Source organism: Vicia villosa, linkage group LG3 (genome assembly GCF_029867415.1).
Source record: "Vicia villosa cultivar HV-30 ecotype Madison, WI linkage group LG3, Vvil1.0, whole genome shotgun sequence".
In the NCBI taxonomy this organism is placed as follows: domain Eukaryota; kingdom Viridiplantae; phylum Streptophyta; class Magnoliopsida; order Fabales; family Fabaceae; genus Vicia; species Vicia villosa.
Window position 1 is genome coordinate 95,847,847 of NC_081182.1, and position 26,814 is coordinate 95,874,660.

The following is a 26,814-nucleotide window of genomic DNA, read 5'->3' on the forward strand; positions in this document are numbered from 1 at the left end:
TTCTCCTTACAGACCAAAAATGAACGGCGCCGTTGAAGCCGCCAACAAGAACATTAAGAAGATCGTCCAGAAAATGGTCGTCACTTACAAAGACTGGCATGAAATGCTGCCATTTGCTTTACATGGGTACCGTACTTCAGTGCGTACTTCAACAGGGGCAACTCCCTTTTCTCTAGTATACGGCATGGAAGCTGTGCTCCCCGTAGAAGTTGAAATCCCATCAATGAGAGTCCTCATGGAGACTAAGTTATCAGAGGCTGAATGGTGTCAAAACAGATACGATCAGTTGAACTTAATCGAAGAAAAACGTATGACTGCTCTATGCCATGGACAGTTATACCAAGCAAGGATGAAACAAGCCTTCAACAAAAAGGTTCGACCTCGTGAATTTCGAGAAGGCGACCTCGTGCTTAAAAAGATCTTGTCTTTTCAACCAGATTCTAGGGGCAAATGGTCTCCTAATTACGAAGGCCCGTATGTTGTCAAAAGAACATTTTCTGGCGGCGCCATGACTCTTGCAACCATGGATGGTGATGAACTCCCACATCCTGTGAATGCTGATGCAGTCAAGAAATACTTTGTCTAAAAAATACAAAAGAACAGCTCGGTAAGTCGAAAACCCGCAAAGGGCGACTTAGGCAAAAATGAGCGTCTCGGTGGACTGAAAACCCGAAAGGGCGGTCCAGGCAAAAATTAGAGACAATAAACAGAAAAAATTCATCCTGGTAGATTGAAAACCTGAAAAGGCAATCTAGGCAAAAATTAGGGATTTATGACAAAGTAACTGCATCAGTCCGTACTTCGTCACCTGAGGAGTCTTTCTCATCAAAGGATCTTCAATCAAATCATCGCCAATCTGAAGCGACAAACACAGTTGGAACTCAAAGTTGTTAGGGGGAATAGTGGTTATTGCTTTCAATGTAGCCTTTTCCGCATAATTACCATTTCCAACTTTTGTAAATACTCTATGGAATCACGCCTTTAGCTGATTACCATCCTATTAAATAAATTTGAGCCTTGTGCCCCTTTGTTTACAATCTCTAATTTCTTTTAGCTTGCAAAATGATGCTTTAATTGTGTTATTCACTTTTGAAACAAAAAAAAAAAAAGAAAAAATAAGTTTTAAATGAATTTACTTCACTTTTCTTTTTCAAAATAAAAGCGAAATTTTCCTTTGAGTTGTGAACAACGGAAGGAACATCAGCAGTCGTCTCCATAGGATGAACAAAAGGATTCTCCCTGGAAAAAAAATTATTGAGACAACGGTATTCTTGTCCCAGAAAAGAATTCTTGAAGCAATTATCCCTCGAGGTAAAGAAGCTCTTCTATCCCCAGTGAAGAAGCTCTTCTATCCCCAGTGAAGAAGGTCTTTTATCCCCAGCGACGAAGATTTTCCATCTCCAGTGAAGAGGTTCTTCCATCTCAATGAGAAAAGATGCTCATCTTCCCCAGAGAAGTTTAAAACGTGCAGCACATTCATCACCCGTGTTATCTACACCGTGTTGAAGAACATTTGCTAAGTATCTGGTTGTATTGCGACGTCGGTCCTTCTCCAGTATACACTTCATTGTCTGTCAGTATTGTCAGTATGCATGCGACATCCTTGACATTCATCATTCATGCATATTTGCATCATTTATGCATTCTTGCATTTTTCAATAATCGCTTGTTTAGGATATATTTATCCTCAAAAAGAGAAAAAAAGAAAAAGAGAAGAAAAAAAAAGGGAAAAAAAGAAAAAGAAACAGGTATGGGCATGTCATCTCTCCAGTAGGTTGTCACCCATAAGCAGAAAGAACATCTTCTTTCTCCAGTTCCCCACTGAGATCATTCCTCGTGGAAGAAGGTTGCTTTAGTTTCTCCTCTCAAAACGAAGGAGAAAATCCCATTTTGAGTTCATTCCTCATTGGGTACAAAGTCTTGTTTGACTGTTTCTTTCCAATTCATTCTTGGTTAGAACCTTGTCTTTACCAAAGATTCAAGTTCTGATTCCTCAAACAGAGTTGTGAAAAACAGACAATAAGCAATAGCCTCATCATCTGAGCAGCTTATGTCTCTTTCAAAAGACTCTTCCTCTCTAGGAAATCAATCATGAAGACCATTTGACAAATCAGGGCTTTATTACTGTTCACAAGGCTGAACAACCAGTAATTTCCCAAGCAAAGTCTCCAGAATCATTTTATCACTTGGCTGATAATTGATCATGTCTTCAAAACCACTATCACAAGGCTGGTAGTCGGTAACCTTTTGTTCTGGTTATATTATTAAACATGTCTATCACCATGTTGATAGTCGGTAATATTAACCGAACCTTTGAAACTCTTTTTACCTTGTCAAGTCTATCACCATGCTGGTAGTCGGTAATCTAGTTTCATACCTCTCACCTTCGCATTATTAAACAAGTCTATCCCTGTGCTGATAGTCGGTAATGTCGATAGGTAAGCTTTTCTTACAAAGCTATCATTCCCCGGTGAAGCATACACTTGCTTTCCCGAAAAGACAAAACGGATTCTCTTCCTAAAACGGATTGAGACATCCTTCCCAATCTCTTTTCCCCAGCGGAGTCAGTTTTTGATATTCCCTCGATAAAAATATCTTTGCATCATTCGCAATTTTGGTATCTTAGGTCCAAAATTCGCGTCTTCTGATATTTAAGTCTCTTCCACCCTATCAAAACGAAGATTTTCAATCTTCATGTCTCAGGTTGAAGAAACTTAAATAGGGGCATCTGTCATACCCCAATTTTTGACCTAAGATACCACCTCATATCATTGCATATGCATCATTTGCATCTCTAACAAATTGCATAGTTTGTGTTTGCTACTTGTGACTCAGCAGGGATTTAATCAAGAAATCACTCATCAGTACAAGCAACAATCAACTAGGGTTTTGTTCTCCCTTCATCTCAAATGAATCATCTTCATCAATAATCAACATTTGGTCCTCAGAGATTCATTTCAACAAGCTCAACAGCTTTGAATCGACTGAATTAGGGTTTTGACTGAAGACAGCACACTCCTGACTTTTGCTCAGAATTTGACCTAATGGCTTGGGACATGACCTCAAGACCCCAAGTGCATCATTTTGACCTAATCCATTGGCTTAGAACATCTCCTACACAAGGATTGATCAACAGTGAAATTTCAAATCATCAGATTAGGGTTTTGAACTATCAGGGACTAAAATCAGGGATCACATTTGGGAAACCCTAAAAATCCCCAGGAAGTCAATCAAAGGTTTCAATCACCCTCAAATAATCCCTATGACAATATACAATGGAAATTGCATCTCAATTCAAGATCCACAGACGTCAATTTCATCAGGTCGACAATTAGGGTTTTTGACCTAATTCACTGAACAACTGACTTTTTAATCAGGACATGGTGCCACAACTCAAACCATGGCTCAATATCCTCTAATGCTTCAATATGATTCATTCATACCATTCATTTGGTGAGGGTAGCCTGTTTCATTTGAAATCTCCAGAAACGCGATTCGACTGAAAAAGTCAACTGTACAAGAACACCATTGACTTTTGAGGAATTTTGGTCAACCATGACTTTTGAAGTTTTGAATCATCAATATATGATATATGAAGTCATTTGATCAAGAAAAATCAAGAAAATCAATCAAAAATCAAAAAGTCAAAAGTTTGACTTTTCATACTTAGAAAAATTTCTAAGTGTTTTTCATGGTTTTTTCCAAACTTTGGAGGGGAATAACTCAAAATTTCACCTACAAACTGAAAAAAACTTCCAACATGAAAGTTGTAGATTTTGATCCAATAAACAACTTTGACACATATAACTTTTTTCCATAAGATCAACCATTTAAGAGATATGGAGCTTCAAAGTTGGTATCTTATGAAAATTTCACTTAAAACTTCATTTTCTTCAAAGTTCATGGAACTTTTTCACCCATTTCCTTAAGAGACTTGAGGAAACTTTCAACTAGGATTTTGAAGTGTGTAACATGAGCTTTCCAAAATGTCAAAGAGCATGAAAAAATATGGAGTGTAGCCATGGTTTTGAATTTTGACATTAGTGAACTTTTCACTTGAAATTTCAAGTCATTTTGCCAAAGTTATGAACCATTTTGCCAAATGATCCAAGTAATGATGCATAGATGCAATAATTGGAGATATTTTTCTGATTTGAGATCAGAATGGAAGAGGATAAGAAGCTAGAGTTTTAACCATGGTTTAGTCACTTTTAACCATGTGCATTAAATGTAAAGATTCCATTTTATCTTCAAATGCCAAATCACCAATTCTTGATCAACTTGCAAAGCTTTGTATTCAGAAACCTTGGCCTATAAATAGAGGTCCTTACCTCATTCAAATTCACACCAAAACCTCACAAAAGATAGGTTTCTCTCTTCTTTCTTGAATTACAAGTTTCATAAAGTTTCAAAGAGGAGAAAATGCAAGTTCCATCCCTTGCAAGTTCTGACCAAAGTGATGCTTCCCACAAACCATAAACATCACATATGATGTGTTTGAACCATCCATACACCCCAAAAACACCTAAAACTCAAAATCACTACCTCACTTTCCAAATATGCATAACATGAGACTTATCATGCCAAATTTTATTTAAGCTCATTTCTGACCAAGTTAATCATCCAAACACCATCCATGTACCATATATGAACTATCCCAATCATCATCCATGATCTGAAACATCAAAATCATCAAATTCGATCCTCACACCATAGCTCTGCAGATCGGGTGCCACAAACTGATCAAAAGGTTTTCAGTTCATTCCAAGACTTCAAACATGTTCCATAAGGTCCACTGAAGGTGTTCAGATCAAGAAACAACATCTGGAATCCCTCATTTGCAGAATTCGATTTCCAGTTTTGACATTTTTAAGGTAAGCTCTCTTGAACTTCAAACTCTATCATACATGCATCATAAATGAAAAACTGCCATACTATCTTGTTTCTGCACATGCATGGATCATTAACCCTCAATCAATTGCCAATTATCTTGCACAAACACGATTTCAGATTGAATTAGGGAATTAGGGTTCTTCGTGTTCATCAGAAAATTAATGATCTTAGAGTGAAAATAAATGAAATTAAATGATACCATCATGTTCCTTGTGGAAAATCGAGCAAGATAGGCTATTCACTTGATCAAAACAATCCAGTTTTCAGAATTTTCAAATTCAAATTAGGGTTGTGTTCTTGGCGCCATATTTTTTAAACTGAAATTTGGAAATCATCTCAAAATATATTTTAATTCGTTGCAAGTATTAACAGACCACGCGCGTGGTCCAGTTGGCTAAGTTTTTGGATAATAACCTCAAGGTCACGAGTTCAACACTCCTAGGGGCCAAACCATTTTTTTTACACTATTTTTTCTTCATTTTCTTTAACAACTTTAATTAATTATTTAACCAATGAAATTAATTCATTTTTCATTCATTTTTTACACACTTTTTGTTTAACACATATATTTTAAGAATATCAAAAAAAAATCATCAAAAAATATTTATTTGATACATTTTTTAATAGTTTTAAAATGACTTGTTTTTAAGTAATTTTAATACTTTTAAATATTATTTTTTCATTTGATTTTCAAACTTAATCACTTGTAAATATTTTTTGAAGCAAACCCTAATCATCTAAGTGTTAATTGAGGATAATCTTTTGTTTATCTTGATTAAATTGACTTCTTTCAAAATTCAAATCGTTTTAAAACGAGCAATCGCGTTTCTTTTCAAAAAAAAACGATAAACCATTTCTTTTTGAAACTACTGATTAAATCTTTTTAATTGATCAATTGATTTTCAAAACGATGTGGGGCCTCTCGAATATTAGAGAGTGTAAGTCCCATTTCTTTTCTTTTTGTACAGTTTTCAAAACAATAAAACTTCTTCAAAAAACAGAACCTTTTCAAATCATTTTCAAATCATTTTTCAAAACAACAAAAACTTCAAAGAAACAAAACTTTTCAATATACCATGGGCCTCCATGTAGGTATAAGTCCCAAGCCCCTTTTGTACATACCCATTCCTGTACATGAAATTAGGTATTTCATTGTACACATACATTTTTCGTACATATCTCAATCTGTTTTTTTAACTTTGAATAACAAACCAAAAATGAAGGTTTCTTTAAATCTTCCCAAAAGTACCATGGGCCTCCATGTAGGTATAAGTCCCAAGCCCCTTTGTAAATACCTGTTTACATAGCTTTGAATAAACTCAAGTGGACTTCTCCCCGAGTGTGAGTCCCGAGCCCTGTGTATACAAATGGATCATGCTTACAGGTATATTTCCTTCATAAACTCCATTATATACACACACTTTGTCATATATATAATTGTTCATACCTGTTCATGTTTGTTCATACTTGTTCATGTTTATTCATATGTGTGATATGTGTGCTTGTTCAACTTAGTACAACACTAGGTTCCCCATAGCCTCCTATTGGGCTTCGTGCAAAGAATCTCTCTAGTTTAGGTTAGGACATAGAGTATGGTTTCCCGGTGAAATCGCTCTAAGAGCTCAAACCAACTATACCATGCCTCCCCTTGGGCTTTGTACAAACGAGTGACCCTCCCATAGCCTCCTCTTGGGCTTACAATGCAAGGACCCTGGATTGTCCCTCCCATAGCCTCCTCTTGGGCTTACAATGCAAGGACCCTCGGATAGCCTCCTCTTGGGCTTCGTACAAGGACCCACGGGCTTCTTATAAGCATCCCCCAATATCCAAATCAAATACCCTAGGAGATTAGACATTTTTCATCTCTATGCTAGGAGTATCTCTTCTATATCATCACAAACAATCAATCAATCAATCAAACTTTTTGCCACAAGGCTGGCTAATCAATCAAACTGTTTTACCACCGTACTGGATGATTAATCAAAGTTTTTGTCACAAGGCTGACTTCATTGAAACTTTTGCCACAAGGCTGGCTGATTAATCAAAGTTTTTGTCACAAGGCTGACTTCATTGAAACTTTTGCCACAAGGCTGGTTAAACAAAAACATCTTTATCATTCTAAGCACCCTAAGTGGCATGGCCCCGGGCTTATAATGAAAAGATTTTCAAACAAAAAAACAAACAGATGTATGTGATGATATAGATTAGATACATCTAGCATTTAGACGACATTTGTCTATTTTCCTTTGCTTCCACTAGCATAAGTGGGAACTACGATTGCTCTGACTTTCTCAACATCCCTTTGAGAATACGTAGGCACAAGGTCGATCCTTGGCGAGCAAAACAAAAAAAACCATTCAAACCTTAGCACCCGTAGACCCCGAGCTACAGATGCTCTGATTCCCTCTAAGGGATATGTATGCAGAGGATCGTGATGATCTTTGCGAGCATAATCAAACAAACACCTTAGGTCCCACCTCTTTCTCACAAGAACCTCCACCACAACAAGAATGGAATAAAACAAAACAAAGAAACCTATAGAGTACTATAGATACGTTGGGTGCTAATACCTTCCCTTCGTATAACCAACCCTCTTACCCAAGATCTCTCCCCACTTTTAAGGTTATTGCAACTTTTTTCCTTTTCCTCTTTTGGAAACAATAAAAAGTTTGGTCCGTACAAAAGAAAAATCATTTTTTTGAGCACTCGAGCCCAAAGAAGGCATCAGGTGTCTCATTTAGAAAAGACAACGATTTTTCGCCCGCGACAAATAGCAACAAATCTTATTGAATCCCAACCATAATTTCACTCCAAGAACACTACTATATTGCCCTGCTGAACAAAAGCCAGATGTTGCACACATGCTGGAACATCGTGTCCCACATGTGTCCCTTCTGCACTAAAATAGCTTGAACACTCCATATTGTTTTACATAATGCATCCAATCCAAAACAAATAATAAGAACTTTTGACCGTGCTTCACCAACATACACCGAAATTATATGTCGAGACTAGGATCATCACAATAACACTTGGGTGAAGGGATAACATTATGTATCCCGCGCCTAATGGAGATACAATGGTGTTGTATAAGTCTGGTAACACTTTCACGAGGGAACAACTATGGGACCATTTTATCTATGAGAACTACCCAATATTATACAAAAGTCATCCACCCATATCCTATAGGTGCAATAGTCAGATATCTAGACATGTCTCCTTTAGGTCGTCACCTCATGAGCCCTTCCGGTTCTAGATCCTTATTAATATAAGAAAAAAATAAGGGTGCCAAATTCCTAGAGTTTGCCTACACTTAACATAATTAATCCAGTCTTGCCTTGCAACATTCCTTGTATCACATAACCATAATTCAACTAAATATGTTACTATCCTATGATACTGGCCAACTAGGGTATTTCATCCTTTAGGATGATATTCACACATCCTTAGCCAATGCTAAGTTCATACATACCATAGTAACTAGGATTCGTCCTTACCATCACTAACTGTTAAATTCAAGACAATTTAAAGAAGATCATGCCTTTTATTACACACCTAAAACTGCTTGCCAATATATAGTCACATTTCTAAGTGTATGGATCACATTAAATCACTCGACATATAGCATAAACCTAAGTATATATAGCGTAAATATATAGTGCAATTAAGGAGGGGATGGGAATTAGATTATAAGGCTTTTTCAGTCATTTTAGAGATATTCTTATATTCTTATTTTTTCGGAAAAATGTTAATGAACTTATGAAGTAAACTGTAGAATTTAAATGCAGAAAAATAAAGAACACACTTATGTATACTAGTTCCCCTTATCAACCAAGGGTGCATCTAGTTCCCTCACATCCCGTGAGAGATTTACACTATTGTTAGTTCTTTGTACAAGCCTCACACCAAGACTTCTTCTACTATCTTATAGAAACAACAAAGAAGCACGTCACTTCCCTAATTTCACAAAAACACCAACAACTATAGTGCATTTTAAATTACCCCGATTCAAAGACCTTTATCAATAATCAACAACACTATGATGATTATCACATAAAACAGAAACATACTCCTTCCTGTTTACAACATTTAGAAAGCATGCTACTTTCAATTACAAACAAATTTCACCATACACTTGGTGATCATTACGTATTATGAATACAAGTTTGAATAATCTCTTCAACTTGGCATGAATTTCAAGATATAACAGTTTTGATCTTCTCTTCCACTCGAATATATATATATATATATATATATATATATATATATATATATATATATATATATATATATATATATATATATATATATATATATATATATATATATATATATATATATATATATATATATATATATATCATAAGTGCCTAATATGTTTAAGAAACTTTTATATGATGTATAAGATTTATGCATAAAATTTTTCTCTCTAAAAGTTATGAACACATAGAAACAATAGATGAATTGTTTGAAAAATAAGATGGGAAGAGATGATTTGAAATCTAAAAAATTCTTCTCAAAAAACGTTCAAAAATATTCAAAATTTACACATGATAATCAATTTTCATAAGAGGACAATTGGTTATTCCTCTTCAGAAACTCAAAATTTTCTTTTACAGCAACTGTATGACAATCAATTGGTCGAATGTGACAATTGTTTGTTCCAAACAAAAAGTTAAAAGTTCGCTAGGTTAAACATGTGTTATGAATGAAAATCATGAATGAATGCTATGTCAATATTAGAAGGATTTAGATGAAATTTTGTGATCATCTAACATATATATACACAAATTAGTTGCCATTGGTACCTTAATATTCATGATTTAATCCTTTGACTTCCAAAACTTATCCCATCTTGATACTTGTTTTCAAAAAAAAATTCTTCTTTGATATTTCTTATTTGATAAAATTTTGTCATCATAATAACTAATTTAAGATAGATGAAGAATATCTTCTTCAAATATAGTGTCATCGAGTCCTAGTATATATATATTCACTTTGACTCAACCTAGTTATTCATTGAATTATCATATTTACTGAACACCTACAATACTAGGTTCCAATCCCAAATTTTTAATCTACATACCCCAAGGTTTTTCCCCAAACATTCAATGCATACATCAAAATTGAAATATAGGGTCCAAAACACGAGAAAATGGAGTTTACCTTGTGTTACAAGTGTGCTACGAACTAGTTGTAGTGTACACTACGGTCGTAGCATAGCCCGAATGCAAGTCCATATAGCATTCTCTGGTACAAAAACTAGGGAGGTTTATGGTTTATGTTACATCTGTAATGCATCCAAGAAACACCCTTCATTCTCCTCCGATTCCCATGCAGTAAAGCTAGCATAAAACCCCTACGTGTAACCCTAATCCTCAACAAACACAATAGGAATGCCTATAACCTCATTATCACATTAATTAGAATCCGTATACAATATGCAAAAAAATAAAAACCTAATAATTTAATATGCATCTAACCTTACATAATCAAGGGTTCACATAGAGGGAAATTAAGGCATAGCTTAAGGGGAAAGGAAACCCGCCATTTTGCAGAACTTTGGAGATGATTATGATGATGGGTCTCCTACTCTTCATAGTTACATGAAAGTTCAAAACCCTAGTTCTTCGTCATGATATTTCTCAATACAATGTTGAATCTTCAATTTTGAAGGCTTGATCATGCAATTCATAATGGAATAGTTGTTAAAGAAAGAAATTGAACTAGAGAAGATGAAGATGATTTGGATTACTTGACATTCTAGTGAAAGAGGGTGATAAAATGAATTGTATTGATCTTCTCTAAGATTTGTCATTGAGGAAGGACAGTGTAAAATTAGAGAAAATTATTTGATCTTCATCCATGGAGCTTGAGAGATACTCCCTCACCTTCTTACTTTAACTCACGTGAAACCTCTCTAAGTGTGAGGAAAAATACTAAGTTTTCACTTCCATTTCCTTTATATGTAGAGCCTTCCAAATGACGAAGATGTACTTTTACTTAAATAATGCAATTCCTATCACGCCAAATTATTTAATTAAGTGGATTAGAAGCTTACCACATGGTTTATACTACATCAAGTCTCTACTTGACTTAATGTGTTGTGAAGGATCATTGGTAATTGACTAAAAAAGTTATTGGAAGTAAAATAACTATTTTACCCTACGTCTTTAAATCCCATTTGTTGACTAACACAAAGGATTTCCAACCAGTATTCTAGGCTAAGATGTTACATATGATCTTAGGGTCCGTTTGGTTGGAGGTAAATGGAGGGGAGGGAAGGGGATTTTAAATAGATTATGTATTTGGTTCAAATTTTAAGAGGGGGAGGGGAGGTAGATGGAGGGGACTAAATTCCCTCCTGAGCCACTTTTTGCTTCCCCCCGATTTGGAGGGATTCGGAGAGGAAGGGGGGTGCTTCATATTAATTATAATTATATTTACATATTTACCCTTATTATAATTATAATTAAATTTTTTATTTTATTTTATATATTTGTATGTTACGTTTTAACTATTGCAATATTTTTGTTAGATTTTATTGTATTCGATCATTTTTTTTAAACTATATATTATAACTGTTATGTTTTTATAAAATTTTTTTATGTTATCGAATTGAATACTTATAAATAATAAATATCGTGAATATTATAATAAAATTACAAGGTTAAAAATGTAAATTAATTTTAAAATACCTCCCCTCCCCCTGTGAACCAAATATATTTGTAAATAAAATTCATCCCCTTCCCTCCCCCTTCATATTTTGAACTAAACATATATGTAATTAAAATCCATCCCCTCCCTTCCCCTCACATCCCCTCCCCTCCCCTTGATAAAAATCCCTCCCCTCCCCTCGATTGAACCAAACGGACCCTTAGGGATGCTGTAACACTCCAAATTCTAGATTAATTATTTATTTAATTAATTTAGCGTAAATCTATGAGTCATTCTGAAGTATTTGATATATATGATGTTTTGATATTTTTATGTGAGTCCTTATGATGATTCGTGGTGTTTTGATGAATATGATGATTATGTGATGTTTATATGAGATTATTGTGAAGCATTTAATGTTGGGGAAGATATGTGATGTATTGATGATCATGATGCTTAGGTGGTGTTTGGGTGAATAGGATGTTATTAGTGGTCTAAGAGGAATTAAGATGATTAAAAGTATTTTAGATGATTAATAATAATTATAATAATTAGTTGGGATTTCTTTAATTAGTGAAATAGAATAACATTGGTGTTAGAGATGATGAGGGCAAAATAGTCAATTCATGGGGCTAAGTGAGGGCAAAAAGAGGAAAGCCCTATTAGTGGTCCAAGTCCAAATTGGATAAAAAGAAAAATTGGGGTTTTAACGATTCATTCTGTGAAATCGCATTTGAAGAAGAGGTTGAGAGAAGAACGTAGCTAGGGCACAGAGGAAGAAGAACTATAGAACGTGAAGACGAATTAGAATCAAGCTCCAAATCAATGGTAAGGGGAGTTTATTTTGATTATTATAATTGGTTTAAGTGTTAGGTAATTGTAGGATTGTGTTATACCCCAAAATTTGCCCACATCTTTTTTCAAGAAAACTCCAATCTGAAAATTAAGAGTCTCATATAATTATGGATTATTTCAACAAATATCCTAACATATGAAACACTTAGTTTTTAGAATTTTTCTTATACAGTAATTTGGCCTGCAGTTGAATTTATTCTTACGCAAACGCCAAATACTGTTTATTACTTCACACATGCTATTTATGTATTTACAGATAAATAGTACTGACACAATTGGTACAGAGTTAAATCTTTTTGCAGGCGCAGAATCAGGAAACTCAGACTGTACTGGTAACAAGTAGATTATTATTATCTTTTGTTTCCCACTAATTTTTGTACTATATTCCATTATTTGCAAAAATCTTTTCAAATCTCTTTTTCAAAAATCAAATCTCTCCTTTTTCCAACACTATCATACACTTTCTTTCAAATCTTACTTCCACTCAAATTTTCCTTTTGTACGGAATCACATCATTCCCCAACGTCTCTTTCCTTCTTTCCATTCTATAAATACCTCTCATTTTCTTCCATAAAATCTCACATCAAATTCCAACTCATCTTTCAAATTCCTATCTCATATCTATTTTCTCTTCTTCCCTGAGAAGAATGGCAAAGTGGATAGAGACACTGTTTCTTACAGTCATCACCATTGCTACGGTGATCATGACTTTCTTCTGCCTGCATAGTCCTGAAGAGTGTGGACCTGCAATGGTTGCACTCCCAATCATCTACATGTTATTGTTCATAGCATGGGTCATTAATCGTCATTCTTAAAATTTGCCGTGTTTCTTATTTCTTAAATGTACCGTTTATTCGTCGTACTGTTCAATATAGTATGTAATATTTGTACTGTCAGTATTAAATGTTGTACTATTTGTCATATTATTGCTTAATTACTCAGATAATATTTTGTGTGTTTTCTTCCAGTCAAATATTCCTATTTCTGTGCATTAAATGATTTTCAGGGTTATTATCGGTAATTTTGCCCGCATACCGTAAATATTAGTTATTTATTATGTCTGTGTTTTTCTAACAAGTCATGTAAATAAACTTTCATTTTTTACATAAAACAAAAACAAAAAACAACAAAAAAGAAAATTAACTTTGACTGTTGATTTTTCACTCTAACTGCTACGTCAATACCTGAACAGTCAGTCGACAGCCAAACTGCTGGCAGTACAATTCTCAGTGTTTTGTACCATCAATCAAATCAATCTTTCACAATTCAAAATTCCAAGATCTTTGTGCTAGAAGTCTTCTGAATATCACGCGATTAGCAGAAACTCAACACTGCACAAAAATCAGGTACGCTTAACTGTCTCCTACACAAACAGTCCCTAATCAGGGTTTTTCTTGTTTTTACAGGAGCAACAAGTTTTTGAGAGCTCAAATGGATTTCATACACATCCATACATCTCAAAGTACCATCATACAAATTTCCAAACTTCAATTCACTCAGACGCACCGTCAGCAGCTCAAACAGTCAACAGACGACCCGTTTGACCAAAAAAGTCAACAGACAGTCAAAAATGAAATTTTTTGTCAAAGTCCATATTTTTTCAAAGGATTCATCATTTGATCATTGGATGATCATAATTCATCAAGGAAAGATCAAAAATCAACAAAACCCTAAGATTCAAAATTAGGGTTTTTGCCTGAAAAGTCAACTCAACTTTGACTGATCATAACTCTCTCATCCTTCATCCAAAAAATTCAAACCAAAGCTTGTTTTGAAGGAAATTCAATTATCTTTCAAATGCCGTTGATCCCATGGTCATTGGATTCACCATTTGAAAAATATGATCAAAGACATTACAGGTCATTTTCAAAATCAACAAAAAGACACTTTTTTCAAAAGGACACACAAGGAGCTTCAAAAATCATTTTGACATGAGACCAAAGGCATTGGTTAGAGGACTCTTTGAGGTTTCCAAAAAGTGCAAGATCTCCTTCATATGACAAAAATTGAAGGATTTACACCTTGTTGAAGTTGGCTAAATTTTGGGAAAAGGCATGAAACCAACATTGCTCAAAAATGTATTTTTTCCAAATGGGGCCAAGTTTTCAGCATTCAAACATCATTTCCATGATGTTATGGGCCTCCCACGACCAAGACTAAGCCCATACCTTTTTTATCCATTTTTTGCATGATTTTATCTTATTTTAAGATTAAAATTAAAAGGAAAATGCATGGATAAATGGTAGCTTACAATTCAAGCATGACTCATCAAAGAATCTCCATTTTTCTGCAGCCAAATGAAGTACAAGGCAAGTGCATTGAAGGAGAGCAAGACTTGGTCAAGTTTTCAAAGAATTTTAATATTTAAAAATCAAACTTTCAACAAAGCAATCAATGCTCTTAGCTTCACTTCCAAGCAGCCCTTGGCCTATAAAAGAAGTGGAATACATCAACAACAAGGAGAGCCACGAAATATAGCAAGAGTATAGCAAGAAAACTCATCAAATCTCTCAAAAATTCCATATACTTTGTAATTTTCAATTTCCATATTCCAATCAATATCAATACCAAACAATCATTCCAATCATCTTCTAAGATCATATAAAGTAAGAATAAACTCTTTGTGTGACCCCATGAGAGTCGTATCACATGCATAAGTGTTGTTCATATTCATACATGATCAACTTTCGTTTTCATATATTTAATTAACCTCAATATAAACTAATCATTCTAATAAGTTAATGAGGTCCTATAAGGCAGGTCTGGGCTTTAACATGTTGGTTTCCACGTGAATATTGCTTGATACCATTGATGAATGTTCATGCATGTTCAAACTTTAATCTCTTCGAATCCATAGCTACAGCGCTCAAATAGCCAAACTAACACCACCATCGTGTTCAGGAGGTGATTTTAAGTCGATCTGGGTCCCTTTTGTTTTTGCTCATGGTTGTTTTTGTAGGTTTTCAGAAGCATGGAAATTTGAAACAAAATCCGCAGGTAATGCTGCAGCTAAATCCGCAGCTAATTCCATAGGTAAGAGGTTGAAGAAGATGAATAGTGAGTTGGAAACATTGACCAGCACGCGTGGCATTTCTGGCGCTTCCCATTCGCTGGTCAGCAAGTCTCGCTAGCCACATGTGCATGGTGGGGCCCAACAGACTTGTTGAAAGTCTTTGTGATCCCACGTGATCACTCCCACGCATGTATACCTTGTGCCCACGCATCTGGGCCATAGATTTCCATCAATTCTTCATCTAACGCACCAGATTACACAGCTTATCATGCTCCCTCATAAACCACCACACAGGATCAGTATCCTTTTATTTTCTATTTTATTTTCTATTTTATTTTAATTTCTTTGTTAAATTAATTAAAAAGATTTTTAAAAATCCAAAAAATACACAAAAAATATTTTTAGACTTCTAAAATAATATATTATTTTCTAAAATAAAAATATTTTATTTTTCTTCATAATTTCAATATTTTGCATAATTAATTAGTATATATTTATATATTTGCTTTTTAATTATTCTAACCAATCAAAAAATCATAAAAAAAATTGTTCTTTATATAAAATATTGTTTATATATTATAAGCTAATTTTGTACATATTTTGAATAATTTTCTTTTTAAGTTTTAATTATTTGTATAATTATTTGTATAATTATGTATTAATTAGCTTAATCAATTTCCAATCAATTTCAAAAATTCCAAAAAAATTAGTTTTGTTTTAAAATTAATTAACAAATATTTTGTACATATTTTAAACTTAATTTCTAGGTTTAAATCTATTTTCATCTTTTTTCTTCATTTTAATTTAATTAATCATGCATTAATTATAATTAAAACTAATCATAAAAAATCCAAAAACATGCCCTTTTATTTTTCTTGCAATTTAAAATTCCTAGATAAATGTATAGGATGTCAAATTCATGTAAATAGGCTAGTTTACATTTCCTGCACAATCGATGTAATAGCGTAGATTTACTTTCCGCACTTTACATTTCCGCATTTTAATTTCCAGCACATATAAACTGCGTGTATGTCAAAGATAAAATTGAACCGTTAGATCACTAACTTCAAAGATAAATATCTGAATCCAATCACAATCACACTTGCACCTCTTCAGGTAATCCCTTCTCATTCCTTTCAAAATCAAAGTCAAAATTCCACTGTTTTGAGTACAAAATCGAACCTTGCTTTTATATCCGATGAAAGGATAGATTTTTAAAGGAAATAGGATAAAGACCTTACAACTCAGGGTAGACCTCCTAGTTTGCTTGCTCAAATCAAAACAAACAAAATTCTCATACACTGTTGATTTTTCAAAACTTTCAAAAAAGACAATACTTTGTATACATCCAAACACGGGTTATTACAAAGTTAACGTTCTTTTCAAAACATCTTTCGAAAGATAAACAAGCATTTTGTGTACATCCACACACGGATCATTACAAAATTCAATTTACAAAAGTATTTGAAACCACATATGAGCAATTTCAGAGCAATTGAAAAGTGATCGAAAAACAAGTGAGCTAAGCAAACTTAAGAGCCCATGGATAACCATGGATACAAAGGGTGCTAACACCTTCCCTTTGTATAACCTACCCCCTTACCCAGAATTTCTTAAAGGTCTTTTTTCTGTTTCTTTTATAAACCTTTCCTTAATTGGATAAAATAAAAGGTCGGTGGCGACTCTGTGAATTTTCAAAAATGCGAAAGCATTAAGCGACAAAAAAGAGTCAGTTCACGTATCTCTACAGATCAGAGGTATGGCCCGGAATTAAAAAAATCGGAGGTCCACAGATTGCTTTAGGGTTTTGGCTTAAGGGGATTAGATGATAATGTGATGAATATTGATGAATTAGAAATGTTGATTTTTGATATAATAGTACCCATAATGTAGAATACATAGGGATGTTATTGGATAATGAAACATGGCGTTTAAAGGATGTTTTAAGACCTATAATATGTTGGAATCGCACAAGGTTTGGGACTGATTATGCAGGAAATCGCAATAGGAAAATCATGTTCGCACATATTCGTTAGGCGAATCGATTTAGTCATCGGCCGAGTGGCTTAAGAAAATTGAGATGTTGGCTACTGACTTCAGTCGCCGGGCGAATGAGGGTGCTCTCCGGGCGAATGTTTCCTGAACCAGAAAATTTTATAAAATTCATAACTTGAGTTGTAGGATTCGATTGATGTGTCGTTCGAAGTGTTGCAAAGCTAGAGTAATAATTTATAACATAGTAAAATAAAATGAACAATATGATTCAGATTTCTGGGAGTTATATTGTGATGAGATGATGATACTTGGTGATTATATACTAAAAGGCGTGGTTTCTATCGTGAATTGAGTTAACTATGCTTTGTTGTGAATTGATGTATGTTTTTATGATGATCTTGATGTTATGATGTGTGTATTATGAAGCTTGTGATGAGGTAAGATGAACATGATAAATGATGATGCGTTTGACTAGCCGTGATTGTATCTTTGTGTGTTGTTGCGCATCATGCATTCATAGCAATTGTCAGGACAAATAGTCCATTGATATTTTTTCAGATATTAATCCAGTAATGTCTGGAGGACGATAAGATCCAATGATGGCCTCAATCCCATAGTGTGGATTGAGTGCAATTTTGTGAAGTGCTCTAGTTCCAAGCGAGAACTGGTCCTATTAGTGTGGATCTTTGTAAATAACGATGACTAAATCATCAATGATGTTTTGCTACCATATGCATGAGTATAATGATGTTGTATTTCATTACTTATGACATTGCACAATATTTGAATCAAGTGATGTGTTTGATTTAATTCTTGATTTGTGGTGATTTGATGTGGAATACTAGTAATTGTTGTTATGTTATAGATGTAGTAGATGATGTTATGTTGTTGTCCCTATGTCATGACTACTATATCTATTACTTATGCTTTTTATAATGATTACGATTTACACACCCTTTCTGGTTGAAAATGTTGCCTAGAAACGTGGGTAACTTGCAGGTGATCAAGTTTTGTGCAGGAAGCTTAGGAGGTAGCTTCAGAGTGCGCTTATTTAATTTCCGTTGAGTCTAATGAGTCTTGCTCTGATATGTAACATCGAGGTTAGGATCGATTGAGTTTTTTATTTGAAGAATTTTGTATTACTTTTATAATCATGCAGTTGTAAGCATGAAGTGTGGTGATCTTATTGATGTTTGAACTACCTTCTCGGTATTGGCTAATTTATGAAGGAGTTTTAAAGATTATTTATTCCGCTGTGAAGTTTGAAATGGTTTGATTAATAAGTACCAAAGTTACTATTTATAATTAAGTATTTTGCAACTCGTGTTATGGAGCAAAATCGTTTGTTACATGAAGTTACATGAAGACGTGACACCCTTGTATTTTATTTGTTTTATTTTTGTAAAAAATCATTCAAAATATGTTTGGGTTAGAAGGGTATTCCATATGCCAGACCAAACCGTGTCTTGTTGTGTTATATAGGTTAACATCTCAAAAAGTAACTCCAAGTCTTAATATTGGGTGTGTCCTATGTAACAAAGTATGAACTTCCTTTTTATATGATATGTTACATATTTTGGGTTGAACTACTTAATCCTAACCATTACAACTTATCATCCAATTTATGTTATTTTTTATATTTATTTAGTTAAAATAAGTTTCAATTTAAAATTAATTTTGTCTATAAATTACATTTTATAAAAACGAACTTGAGCTACCAATTAATTTTCCATTTATCTTGTCTCTCTATAGGGACTCAGATGGTTTAACTTTAGGTTATCAAAATTTCCTCACCTTTTTCTTATCCTTTCCAACTGTCTTGAAAATGAAACCTATATGTTTTCGGAAAAAATATCATAGCCATTCTCATGGGTAGGATATGGTCCATATCAACAATCATATTTATAATACCCCTATTAATTAAAACCTAAACCTTCATTTCTCGATGGTCTAGTTATTAATGATTTTCCTATGAATGGAATAACCCCTAAAGCACAAGTTCCTTCAAATTCGGGTCCATAATCTTCACTCACTATGGTTGTTAGCACACAACAAATGATCGTAATGGTCAACATGAGGATTTAACTAGACCATCGTAGATATTTGAAGACGGTCTTCACAAGTACTCATTAGACAAGAATGATTTCCTCAACATTAACTCTTTAACTAGCAGTTACAACGGAAATAATGAGGGACCCATTAGATTGACTGTAATAGCTAAGAAGAGGAGAATTATTGAGAAGGAAACAATTACATTTTACTCAAACCACACTAATATTCTACCATGGATAAATAATGATAAAGTATTAGAAAAAGAAATTACTACAATTGACATGGAACTTATGTCAACACATATGGATACTAAAGTGGATATCACCATGGTGAATGCCCACATAGATGAGAGCAAGAAGGAAACTTCTATGAAAAGAAGCAACATTGAAGTGGTTAATAATCAATTTGTCAAAGAAATGTTTGATACTCATGATACATCTCATTTTTACAAATCATGGCGCACAAATACGAATTGAAAGAGGCTGTGCAGAATGATATATTGTAAAAACAAGATTTGGTTATGCATTTCGCCATTATTTTTTATGATAACAATACATTGTTTATTAGAGAACAATTTTGTGCCCAAATGATTTCGTCTAGTGTGTAGCTGAATTCTAACAGGTTCTGATTCTGAAGAAGTAATGTGTGACATCATCAGCTTCTGAACTCAACATACTATGACTCTGGGGAGGCGCCGACTATCGCCGTCTAATTACTGATAAATATGATATGCTCTTATGGATCACCCTGGAACTAAGTTGTCTCATATTGCTTCTGCTAGCGGTTGGGGGTCTAATAATTCTTCCTATGTATCGCCGTCTGATTGGCTTTGAGTCGCGAGTGTCTGGATGCTATCTTCCAGGGCTTCGTTCTGCTGTCATAGGGCTTCCACGACGACCAGCAAGTGCGCCATGTCTGAAGGAGGATCCTGATCAATCCTGCTGGGTGATGATCCGGACATCCTTGAAACAATAGTATTGATGTGCGACTTGAGAAAGTTTTACCTAGGCCTCATGGTGGACGCCAAATGTTTCTGAAAAACACTTTTGAATAGCCTCCCTGAAGATAATCAAGTGAGACCTCAATAGTTCTGTACATTTTGAGGCTATGGCAAGCCTGTATTTTCTGTATGATGTTGTTGTGTTGTCCTTTCTCTCCTCCATGGAAGGCTTCCTTTAATACTTAACCCTCATGACCTGCATTCATTGTGTAGTGACCCTCCAGCTCTCACAATCAATAGCAATCTATAACTCTCGCTGTCACAATCATGAGATGTAACGTCTCCTCATTGATTTTCATAACGTTCGTGCAACCTTTGGACTACCGTAATTGTCATACAGACTTGACATTTGATTTTTCGACTAGACGTGCCCCTCGTTCCATCCGACTTTTTACATCGACTTTGAGTTGATGTATCTTTCCGCACGTCCGCTTTATGTCTCGGTTCCGACACCTTCACACATACCGACTATTTACCTGTGATCACGATTTGTTCAACATACATTCCTCATCCGATTTACATATATTGCTTCTGCTAGCGGTTGGGGGTCTAACAATTCTTCCTATGTATCGCCGTCTGATTGGCTTTGAGTCACGAGTGTCTGGACGCTATCTTCCAGGGCTTCGTTTTGCTGTCATAGGGCTTCCACGACAACCAGCAAGTGCGCCATGTCTGAAGGAGGATCCTGATCAATCCTGCTGGGTGATGATCCGGACATCCTTGAAACAATAGTATTGATGTGCGACTTGAGAAAGTTTTACCTAGGCCTCATGGTGGACGCCAAATGTTTCTGAAAAAACACTTTTGAATAGACTCCCTGAAGTTAATCAAGTGAGACCTCAATAGTTCTGTACATTTTGAGGCTAAGGCAAGCCTGTATTTTCTGTATGATGTTGTTGTGTTGTCCTTTCTCTCCTCCATGGAAGGCTTCCTTTAATACTTAACCCTCATGACCTGCATTCATTGTGTAGTGACCCTCCAGCTCCCACAATCAATAGCAATCTATAACTCTCGCCGTCACAATCATGAGTAACGTCCCCTCATTAATTTTCATAACGTCCGTGCAACCTTTGGACTACCGTAATTGTCATACAGACTTGACATTTGATTTTTCGACTAGACGTGCCCCTCGTTCCATCCGAATTTTTACATCGACTTTGAGTTGATGTATCTTTCCGCACGTCCGCTTTATGTCTCGGTTCCGACACCTTCACACATACCGACTATTTACCTGTGATCACGATTTGTTCAACATACACTCCTCATCCGATTTACATATATTGCTTCTGCTAGCGGTTGGGGGTCTAACAATTCTTCCTATGTATCGCCGTCTGATTGGCTTTGAGTCACGAGTGTCTGGACGCTATCTTCCAGGGCTTCGTTTTGCTGTCATAGGGCTTCCACGACGACCAGCAAGTGCGCCATGTCTGAAGGAGGATCCTGATCAATCCTGCTGGGTGATGATCCGGACATCCTTGAAACAATAGTATTGATGTGCGACTTGAGAAAGTTTTACCTAGGCCTCATGGTGGACGCCAAATGTTTCTGAAAAAACACTTTTGAATAGACTCCCTGAAGTTAATCAAGTGAGACCTCAATAGTTCTGTACATTTTGAGGCTAAGGCAAGCCTGTATTTTCTGTATGATGTTGTTGTGTTGTCCTTTCTCTCCTCCATGGAAGGCTTCCTTTAATACTTAACCCTCATGACCTGCATTCATTGTGTAGTAACCCTCCAGCTCCCACAATCAATAGCAATCTATAACTCTCGCCGTCACAATCATGAGTAACGTCCCCTCATTAATTTTCATAACGTCCGTGCAACCTTTGGACTACCGTAATTGTCATACAGAATTGACATTTGATTGCTCGACTAGACGTGCCCCTCGTTCCATCCGACTTTGTACATCGACTTTGAGTTGATGTATCTTTCTGCACGTCCGCTTTATGTCTCGGTTCCGACCCTTTCACACATACCGACTATTTACCTGTGATCACGATTTGTTCAACATATATTCCTCATCCGATTTACATATATTGCTTCTGCTAGCGGTTGGGGGTCTAACATTTCTTCCTATGTATCACCGTCTGATTGGCTTTGAGTCGCAAGTGTCTGGACGCTATCTTCCAGGGCTTCGTTCTGCTATCATAGGGCTTCCACGACGACCAGCAAGTGCGCCATGTATGAAGGAGGATCCTGATCAATCCTGCTGGGTGATGATCCGGACATCCTTGAAACAATAGTATTGATGTGCGACTTGAGAAAGTTTTACCTAGGCCTCATGGTGGACGCCAAATGTTTCTGAAATACACTTTTGAATAGCCTCCCTGAAGTTAATCAAGTGAGACCTCAATAGCTCTGTACATTTTGAGGCTATGGCAAGCCTGTATTTTCTGTATGATGTTGTTGTGTTGTCCTTTCTCTCCTCCATGGAAGGCTTCCTTTAATACTTAACCCTCATGACCTGCATTCATTGTGTAGTGACCCTCCAGCTCTCACAATCAATAGCAATCCATAACTCTCGCCGTCACAATCATGAGATGTAACGTCCCCTCATTGATTTTCATAACGTCCGTGCAACCTTTGGACTACCGTAATTGTCATACAGACTTGACATTTGATTGTTTGATTAGACGTGCCCCTCGTTCCATCCGACTTTGTACATCGACTTTGAGTTGATGTATCTTTCCGCACGTCCGCTTTATGTCTCGGTTCCGACCCCTTCACACATACCGACTATTTACTTGTGATCACGATTTGTTCAACATATATTCCTCATCCGATTTATAACCCGTCCTTAAAAATTTTAGGGTGTATAGTAACTAACAATTATCTTATCACTTAGAGATGGAGAGCAATGTTACGATCACAACTATCAAATTTATTTTAAAGATATATATTGGAAGTTCTTATGGCGCATTCACCCTCATGAAAACTATAATCGGTAAAAAAACATACATGGGAGATCATCAAAAGCTCCCCTACATATCCTAATGCCATAGAGCTAGCCACTTTATTACGAACTTTTCAACTCATACACTTTGAGACTTAAAACTTCTACTAAATTATTTTACTTTATCCAAGTGCTTCTTGCATTGTCTAGATGACCACAAACAATGTAACTATATTAAATTAAGAATCTTGGTTGAGGTGAAACCTTGCAAGCCCAACTTTATGCCCAAGATCTTTGATGTCTTGTTGCACTTGTGCTCTGAAATCATTGTAAGTAAAGGGCTTGTACTTGGAGCTCTCAATCACAGCGTCTTCACCAGGAAACACAAAGTAGCATATTGAGATCCTTTCTATATCTTTCTCCACCTTCACTCTATGTGACACACTCTTGTATGTGTCACTGCTAATAGCCTAAACCAAACCAAACCAAATATTTCATCTTGTATATATAACAACTTCATTATAATAAATGACAAATTACTCTATAAAAAAAAATCATTATGAAAACAAATTAAGACCTGCATCATGTCACCAAGGTTGACAACCAATGTGTTGGAAACGGGCTTCACGGTTAGCCATTGATCGTCTTTGAGAACTTGAAGGCCGCTCACATGGTCGTCTTGGTTCAATATGGACAAGACTGAGCTATCGGTGTGAACCTCCATGCCCCAACCAGCATCGGTGCGTGGGTAGCGATACACACGCACGATGCCGGTGTTTTCAGCTAAATAGGACTTTGTGTCTTTGAGATTCAGGTCAAGGTTCTTAGCCATTGCTTCAAATAAAGTTGTAGCAATTCTTGATAGATGGGTTGCATAGTCCACTAGCAAAAGCCTTGCAGGAAAAAAAAAACATTTAACTCTTATAACAGATAATCAAACGAGTTTTAAACAAACTATGATAATATATTAAGAATAGTGACTGAAATTAAGTCAATTTAAGACAGGATAGAGATGAAAAAATTACTTCATTTAGATAAAAAAATTCTTGTCTCTTTGCTTCTTATGCTGTCGACAATTACTATTTATCGATAGGTAGGACCAAATAAGATAAGACAAATCCTCGTTTGCAGGTTTACTTTATGACAAAAAGTCTTTTGTAATCTGTCTCTTCCTCCATCTTGTATCATTTGTGTGCATATGTAACATTTCAATTTCAATTTTAATTGGACCAATAATTCATTTTCTTTGGAATGACAAATATTTTACTGTGAGAGAGACAGCTCTCAAGACTGTTTTAAGTAAAATGGTCAAACATATTTTCATGCGTTCAATATTTTTGGATTTCAAACACCAAAAACAGCATATCTTTTACGGAGAATGCAAAGGGACATGCATAAAAATTGTCATTGGAACAATAAAATAGTTAATATATTATTTAATTAAAAAATTATAAATATTCTATAAAATATTCAAAACAACCTTAAATAAACGGGTCCAAGTTCAGAGTGCATAAATTAATAATTAAAATGTTTCATTAAAAACATAACATCTATTTTAATATATTCCTAATATTTTCATCAAAAAATTACTACTAATTATTAATTTCTTAATGAGTCTCCTAAAATACACTTAATAGAGTACATGTATTATTTTAAATTTATATGGCCGTATTCATCGTATCTTATTAAATTTATTAAGAAATTAAACTAATTAAAATTACAAGTTTGACTCATCTATCAATCAAATCTAATAATAATCCACAAATTCATGGATTTGCATAATCCAATTGGTAGAAACTAGAAGAAACATCGATTCATGCAATGTTATGGGCGACAACAAAAATGTCACATTCAAAATATTTGCACCCATTAATATATGTTTCATTTTTTCCACGCATGCACATACTCCTAACATATAAAACTAACATATAAAACACAAAAGATAACCAAGAAAGAGACAAAACAATAAAACAAAAAGGTTAACAAAGTTGTCAACTATCGAGCACAGACACCAGAAAACGATATAGACAGACACATCTTTTTTCAGAAGTTTCTGTGTTACAAAGTTATTAATGATAATTTGTGTTTACCTTATGGTCTCAAGTGAAGCAACTTGATGTTGAAATTGATCAAGCTTACACAATGGCACATCAAAGCCTTCAACCCAATTGATATTCTGAGTTCCTTTTGACAAAGCTTCTCCAGATGGAGTTAGGGCAGGAGTACCCCAAAAGTATGAGATAGGACTTTCATTGCATGCTTCTTGTTTGGTCTCAAAAGACAAAGAAAACACTTGTTTGGTTACATCTTGAAGCTGTTCCATAAGGGTTATTGGAACTCCATGGTTCACCAAACGAAATAGACCCCATTCCTTGCAAGCTTCATCCAAGTTCTTGTGGTTTAAGTGCTTGAGATCTATGGTTGGAACAGGATCCGAATCTTGAATCGGGTTAGGGTTAGGATCCGTTATGGTTTGTGGTTGGTTGTTTTGGTGGCGGAGAATTGGAGGGTAAGAATCCATGTTGTTGATTCTTTTTTGTTTTGTGTGAAAAAAAGAAGATTAGAATGAAGAGGTGACAATCAAAACTATATATATAGTACATGTGACTCATTCTTATTTTATTATTATTTTTATGATGGCATAAGAATTGTGGAGTCGACACGTGTCCAAATAGCCCATTTGCTCGAAGATTCTTAAAATTATACTCATTTACTTTTTTTTGGACGGATATACTCATTTACTTTTAAATGACACAATTTTAATTGAATTTTAAAATGACACACTTACATATTTTTACTATTTTGTAAGAATAAAAATATATGGAATTAGTATATCAATTATGAAGATAAGGATGTCGACTTTACAAAATAAAAACGTTTATTAAATAAATAATTTGATGGACAATCATTAATAATATAAAATATTTATATATTGTCTTTCAATAAAAAATAAATTATTTTATCAATCGTTAGTTGGTCCAGTGGTAATTGACGCTGGACTTGGTAGGAAAAACCACAGTTTCATCCCACGCAACTGCGATCGGGAGGAGATGGAACCACTTGATGCCAGAACTCACCCCCGAACCGGACTAAACCGGTGGTATAAAGCCAAAAATAAAATTATTTTTATATTATCAAAAAAATTAAAAATTAAATATAATTTAGAAAATACAGTATAAAATTATTTTATAATGATTATAAATATTCATTTTTCCCTTAAATAAAAAAAATAAATTTATATTAAAAAAAACGTATCAAACACATCAAAACAACACTTACACGATACTTTATACTATTGTTTATTTTAAAAATTATTTTTAATTACGGTACAATCTATCTTTAGAATTGAATTTCATTAGACATATAAAATGTAGGAGAGATATTGATTTTTTTCTAAGTTGGCCTTACGTATAAGGAAGAAAGTCTGGTTGTAAGATACATTTTTGTAGTATCCAAT

General features: G+C 34.8%; 1 protein-coding gene across 1 annotated transcript; it reads right to left on the reverse strand.

The window, feature by feature from the left end:
- Positions 1-23,450: 23,450 nt before the first annotated feature.
- Positions 23,451-25,921, reverse strand: LOC131656378 (gibberellin 2-beta-dioxygenase 8). Its single transcript, XM_058926111.1, has 3 exons — positions 25,448-25,921; positions 23,935-24,250; positions 23,451-23,827 (listed from the first exon to the last, which is right to left on the reverse strand). Exons 1-3 carry the CDS (start codon positions 25,876-25,878, stop codon positions 23,597-23,599), a joined length of 978 nt encoding a protein of 325 aa, XP_058782094.1. The 5' UTR covers positions 25,879-25,921; the 3' UTR covers positions 23,451-23,596.
- Between the last annotated feature and the right edge of the window lie 893 nt (positions 25,922-26,814).